At 38.6% G+C, this 24,154-nt stretch overlaps 1 protein-coding gene across 1 annotated transcript in view; it reads right to left on the bottom strand.

Moving 5' to 3' along the window:
• Positions 1–8,328, bottom strand: part of LOC137653445 (drebrin-like protein) — a 187,524-nt gene extending 179,196 nt beyond the window's left edge. Inside the window, exon 1 of the mRNA XM_068386841.1 lies at positions 8,064–8,328. Coding sequence (XP_068242942.1) covers positions 8,064–8,146 — 83 coding nt within the window. The 5' untranslated portion in view covers positions 8,147–8,328. The remainder of the gene's footprint in view (positions 1–8,063) is intronic.
• Positions 8,329–24,154: the final 15,826 nt, after the last annotated feature.

Genomic DNA, 24,154 nt, shown 5'->3' with positions numbered 1-24,154 from the left:
ACCCTTGATAATTACCAGTAATGTAAGACCTGGGATTACTACCCTATTTAGACCAGATGTAGACCTCCAATCAAATATAGGGTTTTTTCTAAAAATTCATTTTTTTGCTAGATATGAATTTTTCTTAATGGTAAAAAAAAATATACCCTATAAATCAGAGAAAAAAATTAAGAAAAAATATGAAACAAAAATTGGAAAGAAGGGCTTCATTTTATTGTTTGATAATGTCTTTCTAAGTTATATAATGTACCAAATTTCAATGCTATATCTTTAAAAGTAAGGGAGAAGATGGAATTTGAAGGTCAATACGTATAGTTTTGAGATACGGGTGTTCAAAGTTTTCCTTTGTATTTTTACAAAGACAATGTTAATAAATCATGATTATTATGAATTTCATATTCGTTTTTGAATCAAGAAGATCTCTCTCTCTCTCTCTCTCTCTCTCTCTCTCTCTCTCTCAATTTTTTATATTAAAATGTTATAATTATCAAAATTTTCGATAACAGAAGAAATACTGCATTTTCTCCCAGGGATCAATGTTTCCGGCTTATTGAGTTACTTTTGCTAATTACCCTGTAACTACGAAAATAAGAGGAATTTTAACAAAATATTTTGTATACCCATTCTCCATTGCTATACAAAGCTCAGCGAATTTTTTCAAGATTTTGTGTTTTTTGTCTTATACCCCCATATATTGGCATACCAGCTGGGCCCCTTAAGGATCTCAGATGCTGAAAAGGAGGCTAGGAACCTTGAAAGTCTCTCGAAAGAGACTCCTCCAGATAGTGCCTCTATGGAAGAGCCTAGAAGCAAAGCCAGAATGGGGCTCGTCTGACACCTCATATCTCCTCTGTTGCACGAACAGTGGTGGGAGGAGTTCCGAGGACGAGCGCACGCGGAGAGAACATGAAGAGCCGGCAACCTGGAAGAATGCCTTCTTCCTCGCAGGTGTTAACCCCTTCGACCAGGGCAAAGCAGCACTGGCCTTGGGAGGTTGTTGGGTCCCACAGACATGGTCAAAAAAGGTGACCTTGCTCTCCTGAGGGGCTATCATAGTGTCAGCTAAACCACTGATGGCCTTCATACAGGCTAGAACCTGCCAGAAGGTGTTCTTCAATTCCTCCTGCTCAGCTTCAGAATACTTCAGACTGGAGCCCTGAGAATGCAGTAATCCTCATATTCCTGGTTATCTTTCACCTTCAAACTCTCATCCTTAGGAGCCCAGGTGGGTAGAAGTTGTCAACGCTTAAGGCTGGGGGGATGTTGCTGGCTGGCTGACTTCCCTGCTGCTGCCAAGAAGGTCCCACGTGCTCTCTCTGGCTGAAGAGCTGATCTAGCCTTAGCATTCTTCGGCACTGGCTTGGCATCCTTAGACTCTTTCCGAGGTGGAAGGAATTCGTCCAGCAGCGATGGTCTGGAGGGTTCCTGCCATACCGAAGAGGTCTGACCTTCTCTTGCAGAAAGTGCTGACGCAGTTTCGTCGGTGGTCTGGAGACAGTACAAAGCTCTGGAGGGATCCCCTTAATTGTTGATGGGTGAAAACATGGGTACACGAGAAATCTCCCGCAGAGATCGTGAGCCACTTGTACGGGGTTGGAGAATATCATCCAGTGGGGGAGTCTATCTCTTCAGTCTCCTCTTCTGCTTAGTCGTAAGGAACGGAGTCACATGAAGCTGCAAGAAGTCCTGCTCCTGATGGGCGAGACAAACATCTGAGGGTTCGGGGCATTGGAAGTAGCATGCCTCTGCCTAGGGTCCAAAGGGGGATAGAAAGAGGAAGAGGAGACCAACTTCTCCAATGGGATCCTTGGAGTAGATGCTACTGCCACCTGCTTCGATGGAGGTGCTGTCCCTGTGACATCCTGCTGAATTGCCTTCGCCAAGATGTCGAACCATATGGAGGTTTATCAACCGCAGAAAGGTCCTGGGTATCCTTGGGGAGGGTAACAGATGGGGATTGCCTCCTAGGGGATCGTGGTCTAGGTAACTGAAAGCAGGCAAGAAGCAGATCTCTTATCCTGATAAATTGGCACAGGCACGTCCTCTTGATCTAACCTGAAAAGGCGAGTGACGATCGCGAGGTGGCGAGCAGCAATCATGAGCAGGTGAGTGAGACGATTGTTGTTCCCTGGAGTCGTAGATTTGTTTCCTGATGGAGGTTGAGGGCGAACGTCTGAAAAGTTGAAGAGGACTGCGATCCTTTTGATGAGGTGGACACACTGTGGTAGCAAGGGCTCATATCATAAACAGCAGGTTGGCGCTGGGGTAGCGAGGGGTGTGCTGGGCTTGTCAACAGCGAACCTCGGCAGGGAAGTCCCGCTGCGGAGGACTGGAAGATGAGGAGGCAGGGCGATGTCTAACAGGAACAAGCCTAGGCCTTTGTTTAACACACTCATCAGAAGGGGAAAGAACGCAGACTACAGCATCGGCAGCAGGAGCAGGAGAGGGTGAGAGTAAAACTTCGTAAACGTTAAGGGCGTCAACAACACCACTCCCCAGCGTAATAACTTCTACCTCTGAGGAGTCCAGAGTTCTTTTCCTCTCAGCATCCAGCTCTAGAAGCTCCACCAACATGATCTTCGGAGGTGGACCTGCAACCACCAGCGACGGCCAAACCTGTAAAAAGTCAGAATATGAGGATCTTCCTGAGGGAAGGGGCAGAGTTGCCTCTCTAGGGAAGAAAAACCGTACCTAAATCCCTGGGGTTGGCCTGGTGTTAGCTGGTCCACACTCCTATTACTATTTGCTAAGCTACAACCCTAGTTGGGAAAGCAGGACGCTATAAGCCCAGGGGCCCCAACAGGGAAAATAGCCCAGTGAGGAAAAGAAATGAGGAAACTACAAGAGAAGTAAAAACAATTAAAATAAAATATCTAAGAACAATAACAACATTGAAACAAATATTTCATATATAAACACAAGAGGAAGAGAAATAAGATAGAATAGTGTGCCCGAGTCTACCCTCAAGCAAGAGAACTCTACCCAAAGACAGTGGAAGACCATGGTACAGAGGCTATAGCACTATCCAAGACCAGAGAACAATTGTTTGATTTTGGAGTGTCCTTCTCCTAAAAGAGCTGTTTACCATAGCTAAAGAGTCTCTTCTACCCTTACCAAGATGAAAGTAGCCACTGAACAATTACACTGCAGTAGTTAACCCCTTGAGCGAAGAAGAATTGTTTGGTAATCTCAGTGTTGTCAGGTGTATGAGCACAGAGGAGAATGTGGAAAGAATATGCCAGATTATTCGGGTGTATAGCCATAACCAGAGAAAAGGATACAATGTAGTACTGTCTGGCCAGTCAAAATACCCAATAACTCTCTGGCGGTAGTATCCTCGACCAATCCTAGGAAGACATCAATTGAGCAGGAGCTTCGGGAAGAAATCAAGGGCTCAAGGAAGAAGTCTGGGGTTTCTTCGACTATGAGGAGGACCCCGAAGGCGAAGGATCTCTCTTGGGACTTCTTCCTGTGCCATCTCCCAAATCTCTCTCACTGGGATTAAGACCACTCCCAGCATTCATAGCAGGTGTTATCCTGATCACAACGTCGTCCTCGGAAGACAGGACACAACGAGTGGGGGTAGGTCTCGGCGGAGGACATGAAATTCATGCAGGAGGCGTCCTTCAGTTCCTGGACAAGTCCGAATGATGGACAAGCCGGAAGAAGACACAAGTACATCAGAAAAGAAAAGACAAAAGAAAGAATTAGTTCAAATGGCAGTAAAAGAAAAGGCAAAGGAAAGAATTAGTTCAAATGGCAAAGTCTGTTTGAGGAGGAGCAGAGAGACTATGTCTGCTCTCCTACCGAGCCAATTACTGTACAGTACACAATACATACAGTAATGAGAAACTCACAACAGGCCCTAGTTTTAGAGTTTATACAAGAAGTTGCAGAAATGATTAAAAGTAAAGAATAATCAAATGACACATCAACTAGCAATTTACGTATCAAGAAGAAAATCAGTTATTTGTTAAAGAAGTTACTGTACTCATTTCAGGGAAGTTATTTTTCAATCAATCAAGATGCAGTCATGAATTGCATATATGGAATTTTGAATTGGGTTGATTATAATTTGGGCCAGTACTAAGGGATGTGAGGCAATTCAAATGTCCATGTACAATAGGGTAAAATTCAGGAAAGTTCGTAATATGAAGTAAAAATTTAGAGATCGGATGAGATGGAACACAGGAAGTGGAAATATATGGTGAGGAATATGGGTAAATGTGTAGGAGAGCTCCGCGGAAGATCTTGAAGAATTTAAACACCTACAATTCACTATTATATCATATAGAACGCTTATATAATAGTCAATATATGAGCAGCTTCTATTTAACGAAGATATTCGTGTGTAATAGTTATGTTTCACTTGGATTTTTTCTAAGTGTTTGTTTTTGTTTACTGTGTGATGTCTTGGCTAAAATGAGCTGTTTCACCCCGCCTTACTGCGTATGGCAGACTAGTTCTCAATGCTATTCTAACCAATAACAGGTGTTTTCTTGACGTCACACTGTTTGAAAACCAATCATGGCAGTTTTTACAAATCTAGCCAATGCTGACACTTATTACTTCACTTATCCCTGCTATTTTTCCACCAGTTACCATAGTTTACGTGAAGTTCCGCGGAGGAATATTTTTGCACGTCTCGGATCTCCCTTCAAACTGAAAAGCTCATTTTGCCGTGAAGTATGGAGCAATTAGCAGGACCTTCATCCCGTTCCGACTGTGTCACTTGTGACAATTGCTTTATTTCTTATGGGGATTTTTGTGTACATAATTCAGGGAAAGTTGATTTGCTAATTGCATTTGCTCAACGTCATGGTTTGATTTTGGCAGAGAAAAAGTGCCCTAATTGTGAAAATGTGTGCCGTATAGATTACTGCCAAAAGACTTCATCACTTCCTTCTGGCAGCAGCAGATTTGTATCCACCTACACCATAACAGTAAGGTATGTGGTAGTTTGCAGTTTACGTTAACGTTGTGTAACCTCATTAATAGTCGAAATATCGACGATCAAACTCACGCTACTCTTGTCTTCCCTGAAATTTTCTAAGTCTGTTGTTATTGTTGACTGTGTCTTATTTTTGCTCAAATGAGCCCTGTAACCACTATAATCCGCAGACAAACTAGTGCACTATGACGCCCCCCCCCCCCCCCCGGTAGGCCTAGGTAGGGGTACAGGGCCCCATAGGCTAGGTTAGGTGGGTGTCTTAGGTTCGGGTGGTGCCCTGAAAATTACTGTGGCCTTAAGGGGGGGGTCGCAGGGGGGGCGGAGCCCCCCCCGGGTAGGCCTAGGTAGGGGTACAGGGCCCATAGGCTAGGTTAGGTGGGTGTCTTAGGTTCAGTGGTGCCCTGAAAATCACTGTGGCCTTAAGGGGGGGGGGGTCGGGCAGGGGGGGGGGGGGGGGGCAGAGCCCCCCCCGCCCGGTAGGCCTAGGTAGGGGGTACATGGCCCCCAGGGTAGGGTAGGTAGTGTATTAGGTTCGGTAGTGCCCCGAAAATTACTTTTCTCCTCCTCCCCCCCACCCAAAAACCCCCGCTTCCCACTGGGGTCCCCCATAATTGTAGTACTGTAGTAGGTTTATGCTTACATTTTCTCTGTAAGAGTTAGGTGGTTGTAGGAGAATTATCTCAGAGTTTCAAGGTAACTGTAGCTCTAATTTACTGTTTTCTTTCGTTTTCTACTTTTAGAAACTTTAAATCGAGCGCGGAGGTCTCCTACACAATTACCAGAATATGTTGCAAGTACTATGCTTAAGGGAAGAAAGTGGAAAAAAATATAAGGGATGGTATGATGAGCAGTTAGGATGGTATGCGTTTCCTATGAATTACGGTAATCTGGGTCAGGGTAGGTTGGTAAATCTGAGAGGGAAGAGGATACCCACATGCTGGTGAGGTAAGATTTAAAAATCCTCCCTGCAATTTCTATGATTTATGGATCTTTATAAATAGGTTAGGTTAGGTCGTCAGGTTAGGGGAAGGGCCTGGGGGTTCCAAAGTGGAAAAGTTGCCCAAAACAGGAACAGACACTTTGTGTTTCAGCTAGGTTAGGCTAGGTAAGATCACTTTCTTATAATTCTCCATACTATTAATCTAATTTTATACGTAACTGCGTGGTTGTTACCACAGACACAGACAAACTATATTTTCCCAATCATTAGGCAAAGAAAACTGCTTTGCCATTCGAGTATTTAGAAAAAAGAAATAAATTAAATCTGGAACCCAAAACCCATTGATTTGTCAACAAAGTAATACTCAACAACCATTTTTCCTTCATCATAAAATACAGCGAAACCCTTTTAGTGCAGCCTATTTTTTTTTTTTTTTTTTTTTTTGGTCAGCACATTCTCATCGTTCAGTTATAAACTTTTTTAAGTCATTACATTCCTGAAAACTATATGCCAAAAAGGAATCTCAAACTACTTATTCTCTCTCTCTCTCTCTCTCTCTCTCTCGCTTGTTTATGTATACATACTGATTTTGACAGGTGTATATCCTCCATTTCTGTAGTTCCAAACACACCAAAATCCTAATTTCCATGCTGGGGCTCCCCATAATTCTTAAACATACAGGGCTATGGATGTCATAAACACGGGAACCACGCATTACTGGAATCCCCCGGATTTACTGCAATCCCCAGGTAAATACTGGAATCCCCTTTAAAATTACTGAAATCCCCTACAATATCACTGAAAACCCTTAGAAATCGATAAATAATATGTTTTTATTAATTTACATATTTCTTAGTAAATCAATTAAATAAAATGTGTATCTTAAAGCATTTTTCTATATACCCTTTACACAATATATAAAAGGGTACAAAAGGGTACAGAACCTAACAAAACCACCTAACCTAACCTAGTAATTCCCAGGTTACAACCCCAAAGTCGGGGCAAGCCCCGGAGCCCCTTTCCAGGTCACAACCCCTAGCCAGGAACAAGACCCCAGACCCCCTTCCCAGGTCACAAACCTTCCCAAGTCATAACCCCTAGCCAAGGTTCTACCTGCAAATATATAAAAAATATAAATGCTAAAAACATAAAAATAACTTATTTTAATAAAAACACATTTATCGATTTCTAAGGGTTTGCAGTGATATTGTAGGGGATTTCGGTAATTTTCAAGGGGATTCCAGTATTTACCTAAGGATTCCAGCAATTCGAGGTACCGTAAACACAGAGTGCTTTTCATCAATATAATGGACAGAAATGCATGAAATGAGACACAACCAGTTGGGAAATAAAGTTTGTGCATTCAGTAAGAAATCATACAGCATTTACCACAACAATTATAATGAAGTTTGATGAAACTTAATATACTAAACTGTCATAATATTGCATTAAACACTTTAAACGTCACATAATAAAGGCCAAATAAGACGAAAAACATTGTTGTTAAGCTATTTCACTTATTCTAGATTAAGTCTAGACAGGACTAACTTATTCTCGGATAGAATAGTAAAAAAAAAATGGTTCAAATCAATCGTGGGGATAAGGACTATTCTTGAGATCTGGTTAAAATCAAATTGAGCAGGACGAGAGTGGGCCTAGCCAAAACGAAATCTTCATTGGACTAGACTAGGCTTACTTCTTTGCAAAATCCTGGCTAAAATAGGTCCTAAGCCAAAATTGGACATACGTCAACACACAAATAGGTCGGGTTGTCTTTTAAAATCACATTTAAATGGAGTGACAGTAAAAATGCTTATTTCTTTCGAGCCTATAACCTTCTGGAAATGATGCATAAAACCTAGGCCTAGCAGATGCCGATCTCTCAACGAACAACTTGCCTGGGTTAGCCCACCGTTGGATGCCCTACTAAATGCAATGTTCATGAAATTTCACCTTGACATACACAAAGAAACACTCAGCGAAGGTATCAATGCCTTCTACATTATGGAGATTGTGTTTAAAAAGGTCTTTAAAAAAGGAAATATGAGAAATGAAGGGCAAAACCCACAGCAGAGTTTATTGGTCTTTCCTCTTCACTCACTTTCGAGAGTAAAATTCTCAACCATTGACCCCCGGTCTTATTACACAGTATTTCCGACGGAAAATACTCACCAATCGGTCTTGGTTTTGTCATTAAGGACTTCATTAAAGGCTGCTAGGAGGGCATTTCGATTTTTATCCAAATCGATGCTCATGGTGATATGTTAAGAATAAAAGAAATAAATGTTTTTCACGGAGCTCGCACACTCATCCCTGAACTGTCACTCGACGTCTGGACAACTGAAGCCACAAGGGCGTACATGTTATCAAATTCTATGTAAACAATGCGGAAATGCCAATTGTTACTAGGAGTTTGAATATATATTGCCTTTCCCTTGGTTTACTCTGATGATTTTCATTCCCAAATATGTTCGAATAGTCGGAAATAACAACGAAAAGCTTCCCGGAAGACGCTTCTAGAATGGGAAGCTGCTAAGATGAAGTAGAGATAATTTAATCGAACGGGCGTCCTCTTCGCCTCTTAACGGTGATATCCACAAAGAAGTGCGCTATAGCTATTGTGTTCATATAAAAAGAAAAAAATAAACCAGTATATTAAAGGCCTAGCTACAAATGTCTTTGAATGTTATTCCCGATGACAAGCAAAATTTTTCAGTCATGAGGTAGACTTGGCGGCGCGCATATAGCGATGGGAAACAGCTGTTTTCACGACGGACTCTGAGTGTGATGGTACACACATGGCTCATATTGCACATAGCATCCGCAAATGCATTCTTTTAAACTTACAGTTTCAACTGATTCTTGATAGTTTTAATTTAAACAATCCAAACTCTAAATGGGATAGGAAGTACTTAGGGTTAACGAAAGTCAGCTGAATGAGAAAGATGTAAAAAGTGACCTGAGAGGTCATGTTGAATAAGGAGAGGAAGGCAGGTGCAGCAGGTACAGTAGTGGGAGCGGGTTGTTATGGTAATAGGATTTTTGAAAAAAAAAAATCTACTCTTGAAATTCAAAGTTTGTTAAACATACTTCTTCGGTTCTAGTAAAACACAGACATAACGGGAAGGACACACACACACACACACACACATATATATATATATATATATAGACGAGTATATATGTCATTATCATCATCATCGCCTCCCACGCCTGTTGACGCAAAGGACCTCGGTTAGATTTCGCCAGTTGTCTATCTTGAGCTTTCAAATTAATTCTTCTCCATTCATCATCTACTTCACGTTTCATAGTTTTTAGCCATATGGGCCATATTCTTCCAACTCTTCTAGTGCCCTGTGGAACCCAATTGAAATTTTGGTGTACTAATATCTCTTGGGATATATATATATATATATATATGTGTGTGTGTGTGTGTGTGTGTGATTATGACATGGTGTGATTGTGATTAAAAGAAAAGTTGAAAGGTATATTGTAGGGGGAGAGAATACTTGTGGAAGTAATTAATAAGATTTCAAGGAGGGAAATTATACAATTGAAGAATCGAGTAATGCGAGGAGTGGATGGAATTAGCCTATAAGTAATATTCTGCAGTACGACAATATAATTCAAGTAGCTGACTACGGTGTTTACACACCTTACTCAGCTAAGGTATGTCTGGGTTGAGGAAAAAGCCGTGAAGGAATAGGTGGAAAGTATCATTATTCTACCGAATGGAAGTAAAGATGTTACAGGTGACAGTAAGAATTATGGGAATACAATCTTCTAATCCTCAGGTACTATCCAGACTAAGTTATAAATGTGGAAAATTAATATATTTATGCCTCCATTTCTAACGAGAGACTGTTAGTTAATGAACCATTAACATCTTACATTATTTTTTAATACAGGTGACCAATTGAAAACGTCCCTGCCAGGCGGTCTGCCGAACTCGAGTTCGAGTCCCGCTCGATAGTTTCTTGTAGTGCCTATAACCTCGCCATCCTTGTTACCTGAGGAAGGGAGGGGGATGTTTGAGGGAGCCTATAGGTCTATCTGGTGAGTCATCAGCAGCCATTGCCTGTCCTCCCTGGTCCTAGCTAGGGTGGAGCGACGGCTTAAGCACTGATCATATTTATATATGGTCAGTCTATAGGGCATTGTCCTGCTAGCCAGGGCACTGTGGTTGCCCCTTCTCTACCATTCATGAGTGGCCTTTAAACCAAAGTTCCTTATTTCAGCTTCGTGTAGTCTAATGTGCTCTTCAACTAACGGATAGTATTGTAGGATGTAGCCTAATCACTTCAGCCATAACGGGATGTCAGGCATATCCTGTATTAGCGACAGTCGCTATTTCAATATACGGTTTATAATTCCTCTCCAGAGGATAAGGAATATTTTTTTCTGTGTATAATTACATGTAATTTTTTCTCTAGTTTTCTTTCAAGTTACTTGTTCTAGCTTTCATTTCTCTTATCATCACATCATCATCTCCTCCTACGTCTATTGACGCAAAGGGCCTCGGTTAGATTTCACCAGTCGTCTCTATCTTGAGCTTTTAATTTAATACTTCTTCAATCATCATATCCCACTCCACGCTTCATAGTTCTCAGCACAAAAAACATCTTTGATAGTATTATTCTAACAATTTTATTCGTGATTATTAAATTTTCATATTCTAGCAATTAATTGATTTAAAGTTTTCAGGCATCCTGACATCTAAGGTCATTGACGCCGACATATTCTAGCAAAATACACACGAACGCACGCACGCACACACACAACACACAACACACACACACTCATATATATATATATATATATATATATATATATATATATATATATATATATATATATATATATATATATATATATAACTAATTAAATCTCTTTTAATACTTATGACAGTTGCAACTCATTCAAGGCAGCATACTGCAATCGTCGGATGAAGAAACCCAACACATCAGTCCTGTCACACCAGGCGCGTCTGGGGAAAACTCACACGGTCATACACATGTACTAATACATTTGGCGTCTGTCTGTCTGTCTGAGCAAGTGTCTTTCTATATGTGTGAATATTCGGTTATTGGGCTTTTCGATCTCCTCATAGTTTGGGGTGAAAAATAACTGATAGTACATGCCAAATGTAAGCGCTTTATTCTGGTAGCGAAATTTCTATCAATCGATATGTCTGTCATAACATTCTTGCGATGCTATTTATACAATGACACTGGATAATATTAGGTTTTGATATAAGGGTATTTTTCAGCATTACAGTATTTTTACTGTGATTACCATGCATGTATCTCCTAGGCTGTCATAAAAATCTAATTTATTGTATTTCAGTACTTGATGTTCTTATCAAACATTCATATGAATAGAGAGAGAGAGAGAGAGAGAGAGAGAGAGAGGAGAGAGAGAGAGAGAGAGAGAGAGAGAGAGAGAGAGAGAGAGAGAGATTATGGAAATATTGATGATTTTAAAGAAATGTAATTAAGATTAAATAGAGAAAAATGCAGATTGCCAACTTGCTTCTTGTAACGAGTTACCATCAGAGTTTGGGAACAAGAAAGAAAGCAAACAATTCCCAGATTCAGAGGAGAGAATAATGACAGACGTTTCACATGATTAACATTCGGAGTCGCCAATTCCTTACAGTACGTGAGAGAGTAGATGTTGGTGCTTACTGAATATGCAAAAGGAGTATAGACAGGCGCACATAATGAGAGAGAGAGAGAGAGAGAGAGAGAGAGAGAGAGAGAGAGAGAGAGAGAGAATGTGTCAAATAATATTTATTTATACGTCCCGTCGAGAGATCCATATATGATATACACTTAGTTTCCCAAACGATTAGCTGGGCTCCACAAGGCACTAGAAAAGTTGGAAGACCCAGGTCTACATGGCTGAGGACTATGAAGCACGAAGTAGGAGATGATGAATGGAGAAGTATTAATAAAGATGACTGACGAAATCTAACCGAGGCCCTTTGCGTCAACAGGCGTATATGATGATGATACACACACACACACACACACACACACACACACACATATATATATATATATATATATATATATATATATATATATATGTGTGTGTGTGTGTGTGTGTGTGTGTGTGTGTATTCATAAACATAAGGAAACCTTTTTGAAACTATCAAGTTACTATCTCCATAATCAATCAAACTATCATTTGATCATCAACACCACAATCAGAAAGTGAAAATGTTATCACGCAGATGAATAATCATATAAGATTAGCATAAAACTCGTATAACTGTTTTGATGATTGACCTTACCGCATTTTATGATAAAACATCTTCATTGGTGAGTCAGAAATTTAGTAATCTAGTTTTGATCAAGATAAATACCTGTAAACGGATAATTATAGAATGTACAGTTGGACACAGGAGTCCCTGGTACACCTTGCTCCGAAAAAGTGCACCTTGTCACATCCTTACTTCGCGGCGAGTAACCATACAGATAGTGTCGGGAGAGATGGCAGAGGTGGTGGGCTGGGTCAAACGCAGGAACTCGCCACACAGTAAGGGCGTGGTTGGGTGCACTTATTTAGAATGAGGTGCACCAGGATTCTTGTGTCCAGCTGTACACCTGTATTTTGATTGAAAGTTGCCTTTTATTGTGAAAGGTTTCTAAACTCTTGGTTTCAAACCCCATTATGATTTTTTTTTTTTTTGCGTAAAATTCTCAAGAAGAAAGATCTCTTTGACTTGATCAAAATACAGGATTATTGAACCGTAAAAATATTAAAATTTTAGTCTCCGGTAACCCGTTGGCCTCATTATTATTACAACTAATAACTAATATGTGTCTTTTCCCCCTTTTAAACCTTTGGCGTATATAAGCGCATTCAGAATTAAATTTTCTAAATAATCCCTATACTGGTCATCAAATAAATTAAACAGACAAATACGAAAATAGACCAATGAAGAAACAAATGAGATGGGATAAAAGTTTTTTTTTTTTTTTTTTTTTTTTTTTTTTTTTTTTTTTTTGCAGAATCAAGAATCTGTATAACGCGATTGAAGCGTTCCCTTTGAAAGTCAACGCATGGTCTCGAATGTAGATGGATTCAACGATTATACCGAACGTGCAAATGCACACCAATGCAAGATGGGGCTGGAAGGCAGGGCGAGACCATGGGAAAGAAAACGTAATATGCTTACTGCGCTCTCTCTCTCTCTCTCTCTCTCTCTCTCTCTCTCTCTCTCTCTCTCTCTCTCTCTTCGTAGCAGTAGTGTATTACGTCATATCTACCAGAAATGATGCGATGGCCGCTGTGGTCTTTCTTCTGTTGAGTCTCCCACCAAAGGTTACACCAATTATTCTATTTGCATATTACGGACGATTTTCTATTCCTCGGGAAACTACAGCACAAAAGAGTTGAGGCTACAAACAAACTTGTCTTACTAAGAACTAGATTTGGCTAAATACACACAAATGTTTCCCCCATATTTATACTTTCAACATACGATTTTCATTATGACAAAATCAATGTCCATATGTACAGTTGGACACAAGAATTCTTGACACTTCTCGCTCTGAGGATATGCACCATGTTACACCCTTACTGCGTGGAGAGTCACAGTTTTTAGGCCTCCCTCGCCACTTATGCCATCTGTCCCTCTACTACTGTATGTCTGGTTATTCGCAGAACAGTAAGGGTGTGGCAGGGTGCACTTCCTCACAGCAAAATGTGTCGAGAATTTGTGTCTGTACATTCTGCAACGGGGATAAAGTAGATCGCTCAGCGAGTTGATTACAGACAACTGAAAGCAATCAGTCCGCGGCTTTTACTGATTGGGAGATTAATTGGCAATTGCACCTTTTTTATGGTCTGCAGTTGTATGGGTGGCACTTGGAAACGTTCGTTCCTCCATCATTCTTCTCTTGCGTTGCTGATTATTGTACGTCATGCTTCGAATTTATCGGAGTTATTTAAGGTAAAATCTTCGACAAGAATATAACTCCGCACTAATTACTATAATTCATTGAAGCAAGTGTTTGTTTACGACAAATCATCACGGAGCTCCAACTTCAATGAATGACCTCATCGAAATTCGCAGCCGCGGGAAAGAAACAAAACAAAAATAGATACAAACAGTTGTAATAATTCTAAGAGGAGTCAAGCATAAAGCCAAATGATTCATAAACAGACTCATGTTCTAAATTAAACAGCACAAGAAAAAAAGAAGAAACGGGCAGCAAAATGTCAACATTCAGTGACGTCACTCGCCTCTTGATTGAAACAATCCCTGAGGCTGAATGACTCTGGGGGAATTTTATTCTAATCTAAATAAATGAATATACACATCGTCTGTTTGCATTGAAAATGAAATGGAAATGGTATTCAATTTAGAAAAAAAGAATAAATGAAAATACGTAAAAAGTCAAGAGCAAGTTACGTATAAGAATAGGTTTATTTGTTTTGTGGAATTTGAGTCATATGACCAATAACTGGATTAAAATATGCCTAAAAACTACCATAACTCAGCCTTACTTAAAAAAGCTAAAAGTAAATCAATATAAAGATTAGAAAATCACCATAAGAAAAAATATGCAATGATTTATTAGAATACTGTATAGTCAAGTTAAGTAATAAACCACTTTATTGCTAGAATAAAAATTGCATGAATGGATTGGACTGCAATAGACTTATAAATTCAGACCCTATAAACAGCCGCTGGAGCCAGGAGGCCATTCAACGCCAAGCCGTAATTGGGGCAAGCCTACTATAGTCCATTTCTTTTAGCGAGGCATATTTGCACCGACTCGCAACGGTGCCCTTTTAGCTCGGAAAAGTTTCCTGATCGCTGATTGGTTGGACAAGATAATTCTAACCAATCAGCGATCAGGAAACTTTTCCGAGCTAAAAGGGCACCGTTGCAAGTCGGTGCAAATATGCCTCGCTAAAAGAAATGGACTATAGTTCCATCGCGAAGGAAACGAAAAGAGATTGGACAGCAAGATAAAAGAAATGAAAGAAAAAGAAAGGATGGGAAAGGAAAGAAAAAGAAAGGAAAGGAAAGGGAATGAAAAGAAAGGAAAGGAAAGGGAATGAAAAGAAGGAAAGGAAAAGAAAGGAAAAAAGAAAAGGAAATGAAAGGAAAAGAAAGGAAAAAAAAAGGAGAGGAAATGAAAGGAAAGGGGAACGGAGGTAAAACCTTGAAGACTTCCTCAAATTTTCATCTACGGGTTGTGCCTTGAAGCAAGAATACGTGCTAACTTAAGGCCTACTTAATCCAATAACAACAACAATTTCGACGGCATGCTGTTATAATAAGCTCAAGGTAAAGACATTTTGAGTCAAAGACAGATTGTTTTTTTTTGAGAGTTTCTATTGTGACGGTGCCGAGTGAGGGTTGTGAACTCAAAGGCAGGATGCAATCAACTGAGTTATATTGTTATAGAACACTCTCCTTTATATACAAAACCTCAAGGCAACAGGACATAACAAGTTAACAAGACAGACAATGTTACAGAGGAAACAGCAGACATGAATTTTCATGTTCGTTTAGTGCGAGGGAAGAGCGAAGATACAAGCATAATATATGCAATATATGCAAAAGGAATTATGTACAATTGTGTGACACACGGTTGGTACACTATAGATACATGTTTACTTGTACAGATGTTTTCATATTTTACATGTTCTCTGGAAGATTATCGAGTGAAGGACCTCTTTTTATATTTGTTAATAGGATGATGATGGTAATTTTTTTTACTCCAATATTTGACAAAAAATAATGAGAGAGAGAGAGAGAGAGAGAGAGAGAGAGAGAGAGAGAGAGAGAGAGAGAGAGAGAGAATAGTAATAAGTAAATCTTTATTTTCAATTTAACATTGGTTACTCCCATTGAAAGATATGAAACAATATATGAGAGAGAGAGAGAGAGAGAGAGAGAGAGAGAGAGAGAGAGAGAGAGAGAGAGAGAGAGAGAGAGAGAGATGTCAGTCTTATTGTATGAACAAATGACGACGCAAACCATCTAAATGATAATTCACTGCCATCATCAAAACAACTGCAAGAGAGTCTGCAAAGAAAGACAGGGAACCAAGTAGAAACATGGCATGAACACTAATACAAAAGACGAAACAGTTTGGGGGACAAAAGTTTCTGAAAAACGGGATTATTTACGAAGCAAATTGCTATGTCCGTTTACATCTGATGATATAAAGGAGAATATTCACCAGTCTTCACCCAGCGTAATTCTATCTCATACGATTGATAACGCAACACTTCATATTTGGTGACATGCGGCTGTCAGTAGTTCTTAGAGAGAGAGAGAGAGAGAGAGAGAGAGAGAGAGAGAGAGAGAGAGAGGGAGAGAGAGAGAAATGTGAGGTTAAAAACAAAACAATATCATATCCAGTTGCAGCACATAATACAAAACTGCTAGATAGACTTAAATAGTAACATAGGACAATTCAGTAATTCAAAAAATAATAATAGACACAACGTCAAGTTTTACCCCTCTTTGTATGCTAGTATTTATGCAATATCAATAATATTGAATATTGATCGGAAAGTTTGATGGATATGTCCAATATAGGATATCGTGTCATTTAGTATTAGTTTGATAAAGAGAGAGAGAGAGAGAGAGAGAGAGAGAGAGAGAGAGAGAGAGAGAGAGAGAGAGAGAGAGAGAGAGAGAGAGAGTGGGGGGGGGGACAAAACAAATATTAGCAACTTGAAGGCGTTAATTCTAAGAAAAATAGTTTCAATCAAACAGATGAAGTTCACAGTTCCGATGTTCTTTACACGAACAAAGAAATACAACTAAAATATGGGCAAGAGTCCAAGTGGGTGTGCTTCATGCACTAATGGAGCGTAATTATTTTATAAATGGAATAGGTGATTATATATACACACATATATGCATAAATCTAAACATACACACACACACATATATATATTTATATATATATATATATATATATATATACATATATACATATATATATATGTACATATATATATACATATATATATATATATATATAATGTATATGTAAATATATATATATATATATATATATATATATATATATATATATATATATATAGATATATATATATATATATATATATATATATATATATATAAATAAATGTGTGTGTGTGTTCCTTTCTGAGTGGGGATGCCTTAAAGTGGGGAAAGGGTTTGTGTATCGCAATGATCAGCAAAGCTGTATTAGTCAGAGCCACCCATACTAAGTTGGTTTGCTGTGACCGATCAGACTATATATATATATATATATATATATATATATATATATATATATATGTGTGTGTGTGTGTGTGTGTGTGTGTGTGTGTGTATGTATGTTTATGTGTGTATAGGCCTATATTCATCTTTTTTTTTAGTATATTTTTGTCATATAGACTACAGTATAATGTACCGTGATTTTTTTTTTTTATTCAAATGATACAATTCGAATGTGACGTTGGAACTTGATATTTACTTTTGCTTTTATTTGGTAATGTCGCGTAATAATACCCAAAAGGCACCGAATAGCCACAGCGCCACAGGTGGAGGGCACGTGAACTAACACAAATAAGGATATGACCATTCTTACTCTTGCAGAGATCAGTGGCTTTGTATTCGTTCGCCAAAGAGAAATTTCATCTACCGACATCTAACATACTGTAGTAATAGTATGGAGGTGATTACTCTCTCATATTCAGAAAATCCATATTCTGTTAATTAGAGAGAGAGAGAGAGCGAGAGAGAGAGAGAGAGAGAGAGAGAGAGAGAGAGAGAGAGAGAGAGAGAGAGAGAGAGCGAGAGAGAGAGAGAGATTATTTATATACCACGTCTACGCCAATAGTTTAGATGGCCGTCAGCAGAGGTAAATTGGATTTTAAGTGATGTGTCCATACCGTTTCTCCTCGTCCAGTCCAAGAATCAAACTTTGGTTATTCAGTTTGAGAGAGAGAGAGAGAGAGAGAGAGAGAGAGAGAGAGAGAGAGAGAGAGAGAGAGAGAGAGAGTACACCAGTAAAATTCTCTTTCGCTGTAGCAAGTTACATGACCAAAAAGGCTAGCGCGTTTTTTTAATTAATCAATATTCCCATATTTTCAAACCTACTATAATTTTGTATCGAGCCTGAATACCAAATGAAATTGTAATGTCTGAGAGATGAAGTTCCCCATGAATTTAAGAGCCATTCGAGAGACTCCCTGGTGTACACTGAATTAGAATATGCTTTGTCGGTATGCACCACAACTTAACTTCCATAGAACCTAACTTCTTTCAAAGAATCAAACAAGTGCAGACATATAAGAATTTTAGGGGACCTCTGACTCAAGAGCTTTGACACACTTTAATCAGGCCTGTAAACTTGAGAGAAGTTTAAACTTGATTGTAATTATATCCTTCTGTCTACCTTGGAACTTTCTCCAATTTTGGGATGTAACCGACATCCAGAAAGAAACAAAAGTCTTTTCCTCTTCTTGCCTGGATGGTACTTCTGGGTTGCCTTAGCCCAACCTCCCCCGTTATCCATCACAAATGAACCTTCATATGCTGACTTCCCTACTACCGCAACCTCAGCGGTCATCAAGGTAGACTAGCAGCAGAGTCTATCGGAACTGCGTCACAATCGCTCGTCATTCATTTCTATTTCTACCATGCTCATTTGACTCTCTCATATCTACAGCATCCTCCTTGCGAAATTAAAATTTTGTAGATAAAGAGTGAATTCGTTGGCTTTAAAAATAAAAATCTAAAATAAATGTAGACTATCAGGACTTGGGAACTTCAAACATTCCCCAGTGACATCCAAGTATCCGAATCTGTAGAACTCAAGAATTTTGAACTTTGACCAGAGATAAACAGAATCTAATAACTCTTATTCCGTACGTAAACGCAAACACTCGGAAAGAAAGAAAATTGTAACAGAATAATAACTTTTACCTGTTAAACATATAGATAAAAAACTTGAGAATTTAAACTTTAGGAACCATGCTGATTCTCAGAACCCTAAAATTCAAAAGAATCTAAATCTAATGAAGAGACCGAGTAGAATGTTTAACTTATTGGATAAACTTTTGCATAACTCTAAAGATTTATAACTGGAGAAAGCAATGTATACGAAGCTGTTCTCAAGCAATTAATATATACAATTTTGATGAATACTCGTGATAAAGAAAATTGGAGATAGTGAATTAACTTGATATCAAAATCGATTAACGATTGTTTGGTAACAAACATATTAACCCTTAACAAATACCAGACAATAAACATATTGACATAAGGAAATATTGTGCAAAACATTGATGCCAACTGACGTGTCATAAATATAGATTTAAATGAATTATTGCTGACTCCTGATTTAAAAATTTTAATAATAATATGCGAGAAACGGTAAATTAAGAAGTATCTCGGTGTGTAGGCTAATTGATATCAAGTCCGAAAACGGATAGTCACCCAGATGAGTCTTTTTTTTTTTTGTGATAAAAACACAAAAATTGCATTATATTAAACTCTTGGTGTATATTTTACTTTCGTTATGAGATATCTATATGTATGTACACTTGGACACAGGAATACCTGGTACACCTCGTTCTGAGGAAGTGCACCCAGCCACACCCTCACTCTGCGGCGATTTCCTGTTTAGTCCAGCCAACCACCTCTGCCATTTCTCGAAACACTATCAGCTTGGTCACTCGATGCGAAGTAAGGAGAGGACAGGGCGTACTTATTTGTATGCCAGAGACTCTTGAGTCCAACTGTACATATTACTTTACTGTATTAATCATAAGGGTCAAAACTACACAGTACTCTAAAATTCATATTCCAGCTGTAACCAGATAGTGGAATAATCTTCCTCGCCAGGCAGTTGAATCGGTGGAACTTCAGAAGTTCAAACTTGCAACGACTATTTTTATGTTGAGCAGGTTGACATGTCTCTCTTCATAGTTTATATGTGACAGATCTATTTTAACATTTTTACTGATTTTAAGATACTTTATCTTTATTCATTACTCCTCATATAGTTTATTTATTTCCTAATTTCCTATACTCACTAGGTTATCTTTCCATGTGGGGACCTAGGGCTTATAGCATCCTGCTTTTCCAACTAGGATTTGTAGCTTTGTTAGTAATAATGATAATTCCTCATTATATAAATATATATATATATATATATATATATATATATATACTATATATATATATATATATATATATATATATATAGATATATATATATAAGACCCAAGCCTACATGGCAGAGGACTAAGAAGCGTGAAGTAGGAGATGATGAATGGAGAAGTATTGATTTAAAAGCTCTAGACAGGGACGACAGTCGAAATCTAACAGAGGCCCTTTGCGTCAATAGGCGTAGGAGGAGATGATATTATATATATATATATATATATATATATATATATATATATATATATATATATATATATATATATGTATGTATATATATACTGTATATATATATATATATATATATATATATATATATATATATATATATATATATATATATATATGTCATATATTTATGACATTGAGAAAGTCTTTTAAGATATTCGGTGATCAATCTATTCTGAAGAAGTGTTTTAATTCTTTTATTCTACCTTGTTTTGAGTATTGTTCTCCTGTCTGGTCTTCAGCTGCTGATTCTCATCTTAATTTGTTGGACAGAAACTTACGGTGTATTAAATTTCTTATTCCTGATCTAGATATTAATCTCTGGCACCGTCGATCAATTAGTTCATTATGCATGTTGCATAAGATTTTTCATAACTCTGACCATCCTTTACATTCAGATCTCCCTGGACAATTCTATCCTGTTCGTAATACTAGGCAGGCAGTTAATTCTAATAGCCAGGCCTTCTCCATCATAAGACTCAATACTACGCAGTACTCTAGAAGTTTTATTCCAGCTGTTACCAAGTTGTGGAATGATCTTCCTAATCGGGTTGTTGAATCAGTAGAACTTCAAAAGTTCAAAGTTGGAGCAAATGCTTTTTTGTTGACCAGACGGACATGAGTCTTTTTATAGTTTATATATGACATTTTTGTTGTTGACGTTGTTAATAGTTTATATATGATATATCTCTTTTGACATTACTTTTTTTAGAATGATTTATTGTTAATTTGTTCTCTTCAGTTATTTATTTCCTTATTTCCTTTCCTCACTGGGCTATTTTTCCCTGTTGGAGCCCCTGGGCTTATAGCATCTTGCTTTTCCAATTAGGGTTGTAGCTTGGATAGTAATAATAATAATAATACATACATACATATACATACTTATATATGCGTGTATATGTATGTGTCAATTAAACGTGATCAACGAAACTGGGATACTTGGTCAGGTGAATCTGTGATAAGTAATGCAGGTCCTACTTCATGACCTGTGAACTGACAGCCTCTTGTACGTCTCTATATTTACACCGGAGACAATTGAAGACTCACAAGAGGCAACAGCATCAGCCGTGCTTCAAGAGGCGATGCCCATTGCCCACAAAAGGCATTGGTTTGAGGCACCCGAGAATAAGCCTTTATCTCTCGTATCCTGCATGCTTATGTAGGCTCACTGCCGAGATTGTCCTTCACCGTCAGGCCACAGTCTGGGTCTAGGTAGGCTATATACAGCAGGCCGTGCGTCAGGCAAGGACCAATATTACCGGCCTGGCAGAGGGCTCGAAGACCAAGTCATACTCCATTTTCATAATATAACAATGCCTTGTAAGGTCTGGCGGGCAAATAAACAGGGAAAGTAAACAACACCTAGCGTAAACAACACACAACGTAAACAATTCCTCCGGAACGACTCTTATAACTCGCTTTGAGGCCTTGTGACTGCTTTCAAGCCAATGCATACAACTCGGTTATGAACTTTGTTGTTTCTCCATTTGCTTACGAAATTTGACCATCAGAGGATGAAAAAACACTCTTTATTCTTTCTTTATTCCCAGGGAACGAAATAACACTTCACCTTGGAAAGGCGAAAGATTTCAACGTATAAAGGTTTAAAGGTCGCTCATGAATGGCAGAGGCAAGGGATAGTGACATTGCCCTAGCAAACAGGACAACGCCCTAGAGACTGTCCATATATTACATGATCAGCGCCCAAGCCTCCTCTCCACCCAACCTAGGACCAGGGAGGGCCAGGCAGTGGCTGATGATGACTCAGCAGATAGACCTATAGGCTCCCCCAAACTCCCAAAGCTTATCTCACATGGATGGTAAGGTTGCAGACACTAATGGCACTAACGAGTCTGAGCGGAACTCGAACCCCCGACTGGCAAACACCAGGCAGAAACGTTACCAATCAGGCTCGTTTGAGACAAGAAATAAGACTCCGCATAAAGTGTCAGTCGAAGAGTGACATTACTTTCAAACTTTTATTTAGAACTAAATTAATTATTGCAATAATTGATAGATCAACTGATTGGTTTATATAAGCCTGGTATCACAGTAGTAATTCAAGAAAATGAGAGGATGCATGCAACATTTCTATTATAAATTGAAAACACGTGAAAACTATGCAATCCTAAAAATGCATTCACACACGAGAATGAGAGAAGAATACGTATGCTCTTCATGAATCTCAATTAAATCAAGATTCTGCTCAGCGTGAAATATGAACTTTATTGTAAATATCAACAAATTTAAGAAAATATCGTGAATGCACGGGTGCGCATTAAGGTTTATTCTAATACCAATTTCTTTAAAATCAACTCAAGTACAAAGTCTAACGAAATGCAATTATAAGGTCAAATGGACCAAAGGAGAAAAGGTCAGGGAAGAACTTAGATCTCATTAGAAAATAAACATGCTTGTGTAGACGAAGACCTTGTGAAGAAAATTAAAATAAAAAGTAAACGTGAAAAAGTATAATAGTGAAGGAACAGTATCTTCCCTATATAACAAAGAGCAAGTGTGTGGCTATATATATATATATATATATATATATATATATATATATATATATATATATATATATATATATATATATATATATATACATATATATTTTCCCTGTCACACTCAGCAGTATTGCTAAACGTATGACTACTCAGTCTCTCCCCGTCTTTCGGATAGGAGGAGTCATACTCTGGTGAGAGGGGTGCCCCGAATGGAATTGGGGAGGGGGTGGGAAGGGTTGAAGCTCTGTGTATGCGCATAGCCCAGAGAGGAAAGGAAATAAGGATATGAATAAACTACAAGAGACGTAATAAACCATTAAAATATAAAAAATAAGAACAGTAACAACATTAAAATAGATCTGTCATATAATGACTAAAAACATAAAACACAAGAGGAAGTGAAATAAGATAATAGTGTGCCCGAGTGCACCTTCAAGCAAGAGAACTCTACCCCAAGACAGTGGAAGACCATGGTACAAAGGTTATGGCACTATCCAAGACTAGAGAACAATGGTTTGAATTTGGAGTGCCCTTCTCATAGAAGAGCTGCTTACCATAGCTAAAGAGTCTCTTCCATCCTTATCAAGAGGAAAGTAGCACCTGATCAATTTCAGTGCAATTTGAGTGAAGAAGAAATATTTGGTAATCTCAGTGTTGTCAGGTGTATGAGGATAGAGGAGAATGTAGAAAGAATAGGCCAGACTATTCAGTGTATGTGTAGGCAAAGGAAAAATGAGCCGTAACCAGAGAGAGGGATCCAATGTAGTGGTGTCTGGCCAGTCAAAGGACCTAGGAACTCTGGCGGTAGCATCTCTAAGGGTGGCTGGTGCCATGGCCAACATACTACCTACTAAATATTTGGCCGTGATTTTTGACGGGTTGCGTACACTAGCATATTTGAGTATTTGAGTATAGCTGACTTACAGATGTGATCACTGTTTTCGTTGAGAGGAGCAGCCAGACAATTTTAAACAACAGCGACATGTCATAAGTTAATAGATTTTGAACTCGATTTATGGGATTTAAATTCTATTGCGCTGCTTACAACCATTTGATGTAAGCAATGTATTATCACGAATTACTACCTTAACACGATGAAAGGGTTTGTGTATCGCCATGATCACCAAAGGTGTACAAGTCAGAAACAGCAATATTAGGTTGGTTTGTTACGAGCGATCAGCCTGAAGTCCCCCACCATCACCAATCCGCAGTGGCCAGCGTGGTGATGAAATGGCCAAACTCCAGACATGAATAAGGACATGTCTGAGGCCTTTGTCCTGCAGTGGACTAGAAACGGCTGCATTTGTTGTTGTTATATTATCTGGACTGTGTACAGCTGGATATGGTGC

This window comes from Palaemon carinicauda, chromosome 14 (assembly GCF_036898095.1).
Source record: "Palaemon carinicauda isolate YSFRI2023 chromosome 14, ASM3689809v2, whole genome shotgun sequence".
Lineage (NCBI taxonomy): Eukaryota > Metazoa > Arthropoda > Malacostraca > Decapoda > Palaemonidae > Palaemon > Palaemon carinicauda.
This window is presented reverse-complemented; position numbering and strand designations above follow the sequence as displayed.